Source organism: Etheostoma cragini, chromosome 7, assembly GCF_013103735.1.
Source record: "Etheostoma cragini isolate CJK2018 chromosome 7, CSU_Ecrag_1.0, whole genome shotgun sequence".
Classification (NCBI taxonomy): Eukaryota; Metazoa; Chordata; class Actinopteri; order Perciformes; family Percidae; genus Etheostoma; species Etheostoma cragini.
In genome coordinates, this window is record NC_048413.1 from 6020075 (window position 1) to 6026510 (window position 6436).

The 6436-nt window shown below is 39.8% G+C and overlaps 1 protein-coding gene across 2 annotated transcripts in view; it reads left to right on the forward strand.

The window, feature by feature from the left end:
* Positions 1–460: 460 nt before the first annotated feature.
* The window catches only part of LOC117947679 (PHD and RING finger domain-containing protein 1-like), a 12433-nt gene continuing 6457 nt past the window's right edge, over positions 461–6436 (forward strand). For both annotated transcript variants that reach the window (XR_004657292.1, XM_034876824.1), the window contains exons 1-5: positions 461–711; positions 1645–1728; positions 1820–1950; positions 2691–2782; positions 3055–3254. Coding sequence is in view for 1 of the 2 variants with exons in the window: in XM_034876824.1 (XP_034732715.1) it covers positions 562–711; positions 1645–1728; positions 1820–1950; positions 2691–2782; positions 3055–3254 (657 nt within the window). In the remaining variant the exon portion in view is untranslated. The remainder of the gene's footprint in view (positions 712–1644; positions 1729–1819; positions 1951–2690; positions 2783–3054; positions 3255–6436) is intronic.

The window sequence follows — 6436 nt, forward strand, 5'->3', positions numbered from 1 at the left end:
CCAGTGAAACTTTCTATTGCCCACTTTCACTGGTTGGCAAATTGGTAGTTTTAGTAACATTTTAGCAACTCCGTTTAAAAATTCAGCTTTTAAATTGTGTTTATGAAATTATGACCTTTTGCATTTTATGTTTAAGTTGTGATTTTCCGCTTTTATTTTGAAAGAATGGGTCCGGATGTTTCTTTTGTGTAGCGCGGAACATGAAATTTGCTCGCAATTAGCTATTTAAGTTATTTATTTCCTGAACACCATATAATATATTACATGTATTATTTATACCGTGTATAATACAGTGTATGAATATATTGACATTATTCTTTGAAAATGCTCCACTACACTGTAGTGTTATACTATCGAGCTAGCTTTAAGGATAAGCTAACGTTATCTTACTAGCTAGCTAGCTGACTTAGCTAGCGATAACTTTAACCGCGGTTACGTATATTTACGTTCAAGTCACAGGAAACCGACTAAAAGTCGTGTCTTGTTTAGATTTTATTTTTTTCACAAAAGCCGTTAAATTGTCCACTAATAGACGCTTTATTGTCCAGTGCTATTTTAAATATGTATAAGTCTACCGTGTTGAACACTTTAGGTGTAGAGGGTGCGGATACGTGTTTTATCTGTCTTAGCCCCTTTGGAAAGCAAGCAGTGGCCTCTGTGGAGAGCTGCCAGCATGTGTTCTGCCTTGAGTGTATTCTGCAATGGTCCCAGGTAATATACACTTCACATGTTCACTGTGTAGCAAATAATATGTCACGTTCTAACCACATGGATAGTTCTTTTATCGGAAAATATCATATTCTGCCAATATGGTGTAACAATCCCACTTATGCTATGCCAAAAAGTGCAAGATATGTAGCATAGTGTACAGTGTATAGTGGAGCCTATATTTACATCAATATCTTAAAACAACAGACAGGCATTCTTATCAATTAAAGGGTCAAGTATGTGTAATAAAAGTAACTTAAAAAATAAGATGTCTTAACATAAACCATAAACATCACATATGCCAACAGCACTTAATCAGAGGCTACAGAAAATAATTGTTTATAACTTACAACAGTGTGGGTTCATTTTTTTGTCATAAGTGTTGTATTGATGTGAAAATTGAATTCAATCAGAATAATTAGGGAAGGACTTAGATAATCTTGCTTCATGTAGAATATATTTAATCTACAATTATAAGGTTGTTTAAAGGTTGAAAGACAGTAGTTGATGCAATCACATGAACAAATATATTTATATATAAACTATTTTAAAATCATTCTTATCACTTTATGTCCTTTTTTCAAGCAAATATGCCAAACATTCCTCGCTTCTCAAACATGGAGATTTGCTGCTTTTCTCTTGTTATTATTGCACATGAAATATATTTGGGGTTTGAACTGTTGATGGGACAATAAGTAGTTAAAAAAATGTCAACTTGTTTTTTTTTGTCAAGATGAAAATACTTAATATAGGAGCCCTGCAAGAGAAGCATGAGCCTCCTATATTATACGATACCTCACCTTTTCTTTTCTATGCACAGAATGTGAATTAATATGTAAAATGCCATTAAGTCTAAGCTGAGCTGCACAACCATCTAGGGACATTTTTTGTAGTTGTTGAAATTGAAACATTTTGTTGCTCCGTCTTGAATCTCAGACAGCCAACACCTGCCCAGTGGATCGGAGCAGTTTTGCTTTCATCCACCAGAGAGGGTGTCCTGGAGGGGACATTCAAAAGAAGGTGATTTGAAGGAAGGAATCCAATTATTTGGGAAAGTATAGAAATGTGCGGGCAGTGTTTTGGGGCTGAACAGTTTGTGCTGCTGCTGCAGATCAAAGTGAGGATGAAGAAAAATGATGATGATGATGATGAAGAGGAGGGGAGCAATGCTATTATCTGTGAGAAATGTGGACGCAGCGACCGCAGGCACCGGCTGCTAGTGTGCATCCGCTGTGATTCAGGGTAAGCCAGTGCTGGAGCATTTAACACAGTTTGGTCTTACGCTTGGTAGTCAGTACCGAGCACCTGGATAGCTCACCTGGTAGAGCGAGCAAGGCCCTATGTACAGAGGCTCAGTCCACTCCGCAGCGGCTGCAGGTTCAATTCCGACCTGCTGGCCTTTGCCGCATGTCATACATTGTCTCTCTCCCCCTACGTGTCCAAGTTGTCCTATTGAATAAAGTCCAAAAATGCAATTTAGTCATGGCAGTATCATTTTATATTGAGTACAATAGTAAGTTGCACTTGACTGACTTTGAGCATTCTTCCACTGACATTTTATATCACTGAAACCAGAGCTCGGACATATGGAGAAAATCAAATATGACAATATTTGTATCAAAATATCTCAATATCGATACTGTAGGGTAACAAAATATTTACACAAAGACATCAATCATGTGTATTTAATGACACTAATGTGTCGAAAGGCAAATAATAGAACAGCTAGAATTGTCTGGTTAGTTCAGAAAATGACATCACTTTACTGGAATTCAGCCTTTAAAACCAAAAAAGCCATATCACAATGTTATAATATTCAATATCTAAGACAATATCTAGTCTCATATCAGGATATTAATATAATATAATATCAATAGAATGCCCAGCTCTAACTGAAACATCTACAAGCTCTGTTGGAGCTGCTGGAAATACATATTAAAGGTACTTAATCCCAGAACTGTGATTTTACTTATGGTTTCTAGGTATCATATGGAGTGCTTGACACCTTCATTAAACACAGGCCCTGATGGTGGCTGGACGTGTGCTGAGTGTGCGCTCAATCCTCAGCATACAGGTAAATAAAACATGTCACCTTAAATATACATTATCCTCATGTTACTGTTTTTCACGATAATTTATTGTTGAAATTGTAGCTTCTTCCTTCTTTAAAGGACCAGACTGGTGTTTATGTACAGCCAACCAGTTTCTAAAGCAATTATAGTACCTGATGAATGTGTCTTTCCTGTCTTCCAGGTATCCAACACTCATAATAATGGTCCAGAGTTCTCCATGAGTAAACAGTGATGCTATGTATGTTTTTCATTTTGTGACATTGTCCCCGTACAGACACCTCCGTGGTGGAGGGGGAGATCAGTGATGGAGAATTAAAAGACCTCCTAGCTGAAGCCAACGAAACTGCATCTACCAGCGGTCGCCTTCGGCCCTCCACCATAAATCGCCCCAGCAGCTCCCGTGAACGACGACACAGCCAGAGGATCCAAAGCCGGGCCAGCAGCAATCCTCATCCTCGCCCACAAACCTCATGGGTCAGTTCAACGTTACGAGGAAAAACTCCTTTTAGGGAGAAACCTGGGCCAGACCCAGGCTCTTAGTAGCCAGTGTCTGATGATCGGTTGTGGGTGTGATAAATACTGGCAATAACGGTTACAGTAAAAGATAATGGAACAGTGACTAGAAATAGTAGTTTGGACACAGATATACAATAGGATAGGCACATCATAGATACATTATCATCTGAAAGCATAAGGTTAAAATGCGGAGGTCCACTGCCCACTCTAGATATGATGTAACTTGTCGTTGAAGCGTGATTTATGCTTCTGCGGATGCTCTACGCAGATCTTTCCCCGTAGCCGACTTAAGTGTCCTGAAGTTTATAATGTGCCACTTCGCTGTGGAGGAGGGTCTGGCTTGTCCACATCCCGCATCCGGGATGGGAGAAAAACATGCTCTAGTTTATTGGCGTTTTTTTAAACCGATCACAATCATCTTGGGTGGTGTCAAGCACCGGGGAAAGCTGCTGCGGTGCCGTTGAAAAATAGCAACGCTAGCAAGCCACGGCCGGGTGACATACGTCACCCCGATGTGTACTTAGTAGTAGTGTCCGGCCTAGGGTCTGGCGTAGTGTCTGGCGCAGTGTCCGGCCTAGGGTCCAACCTAGTGTCCGGCCTGGGGTCTGGCGTAGGGTCAGGCGTAGTGTTCAGCGTTTTGTCTGGTCTAGGGTTCGGCATAGTGTCCGGCCTAGGGTCTGGTGTAGTGTCCGGACTAGGTTCCAGAGTAGAGTTTGGCCTAGGGTCCGGCCTAGGGTCCGGTCTAGGGTCTGGCCTAGAGTTCGGCCTAGGGTCCAGCCTAGGGTTCAACGTAGTGTCCGGCGTAGTGTCCCGCCTTTGGTCCGGTGTAGTGTCCGGCCTAGGATCCGGTCTAGGGTCTGAACCATATGACTGAAACATCAAAATATTTCACATTATTGCCAGTAAGATTGCATATGACAATAGTGAAAAACACAGAAAGTCATTTAACAACACCTGAAGTTGTTCTAAAAGTATTTCTTAGCCCTCAGACTCTTTTAACCATCTGGATGATGGAATAGTCTCTTAGCTGCATTAAAAAAAGAATTTTGACCAGTTACTCAAGTTGCAACTTTTTTAACGATCCAGGTCGGCGGAAATTACAGATCTGCTGGTTCGTTTTGTATTACACAAGAAAAAAATATGAACACTGTTAATTTAAATTAATAGAAAGTAACACTGATTAAGCCAAATATAACTTATAATAAAACATTTTAATTACCCACGTAGTGCCAGGGCATGCCGTCTCTGGCTATCTACCATCTTCTTATCGTGCAGCACATGCTTAGAAGAGTCTTTGGGGATTCTGGAAGTAACTCCAGAACAGCAATACAAGCTTTTTGAACTACTTAAAAAAATATAAGCTGTCAGAAAAACAGATGCTCACTTAAAACGGCACCCAATGAATTCCCCTATTTTTCTTCATTTAGATCAACACTTCAAATTTATTGATCTAAATATTCCGTAAATCAACTAAGGTCACTCAAAGACAGTAAGTCAAATTCATAATTTAGAACATAGACACGAAGCTGTAAGAAAATATTGGATAGTATTGGAGGTATGTGAATCCTCTTGTCATTAAGATGTGTGAAACACAGAAACATAAAACATAAAAAAAATGCATTTATTCCTTTTACTTTCCCCATGCTTGTTATTCATTTAGAAATGCCACTGACTTGTTCAAGTTAAGGGCAAAGGAATCTTTGGTTTCTTTACTTTTACAGACTGTGTGCAAGACAAACGTGTTACTGAACAGGCCCCGCTGTGGCATTTAACCACATTTTCTACACATGCACTGTTGGCACCTTTCCACCAGATCAGCCTGCCTCGTCTCTCACGGCTGGTGCCTGCCCTTACTGTCTGAAACCTCTCGGCCTCTCCTGCATCTATAGACACTGGTTAGTTGTGACTCACGGAATGACATTACCTGGCCATGTATAGCCTTTGTTTCCCTTCGTCATTGCTTGTATTATCTTCTTCCAAGCTCTAATTACTCTTTTTTTGAAGCTGGTAGAGTGCCGGCTTCAGGTGGCTCCTATTACTCTTCCGTTGGCTAGGCACCGGTGAACACTTAGCAGAGACAGAGTACTCACTCAAGGACATCTGTTTGTGTGTGTTGTTCTCTCATTAACAAAGACTTGAACTAACTTTTGTTGCGCAAGCACTCTGTGGGTTTCCGGGGAGTCGAAAAAAGGGGAAAAAAAAAGTCAAGATTAACAGTGTAGGCCTTAAAAAGTCTTTGCTGAGAGCTGAGGATGCAATTAGGCTTACCCTAACATGATCAACACACCAAGGAGCTAAGGTCAAAACTTGTAATGACTCGCTGCTCCAGAGAGCCTGTTCATTAGTAGCAGCGTGTTCTTAAAGATGAACATGCTAACATATTGTGTTCTACGTCTTAAATAATGTGTGACAGGTCTTCATTTTCCTACGTCTACCTTGATGCTCAATGAAATGTTCCCGCAGCGCTTTAAATTGTCTAATTTTTCCACAGTGTTGTAGTTCTTTCTTTAAGTCTTACATTTTTGTCATAATTGTCTAATTAAAGTTCTTAAAAAGTTTTAAATTTGAAGTCAAGAAGTCAGATTATAGTCAAAGACTAAGTGGCGCTCCTACAGTACGACTCAGTTTTTGGTGCCACGCCAATCCCTCTCCTCACATTACCTCACAGGAAAATGATGCCAATGAGTGTCCTGCAGTGAGCTGTACAGATTTTAAATTTGGGAAAAGAGAGAACTGACATTGGCCAGTTCAGATATCTGTATCGGGAGACAAAAAGTTGCATCTCTGAAAAACTGTTCTGTCCTTTAAAAAAAGACCTTAGAGATGTCTGTTGTGTTTGCCTCTTTCCATTCTTTGAGTTCAGTCCACATTAAAAAAAACAATAAGATATTTTACAACACTATAAGTGGTGGTACTATACGCTCAATGCAGAATACATCAAAAGTATATGTAATAGTGCTGTCAAACAATTAAAATATTTAATTTCAATTGATTGCACCTTTTCATCTATTCTAAATGTCCCTTGATTTCTTTTTGTCCCATTATTTTTCCTCATTTTAATGCTCTTATCAGCTTGCTTTGTGCAAATATTTTTTTATTGAAAACAACATTGGCATATAGTGTTCAAGACCCCCCCCCCC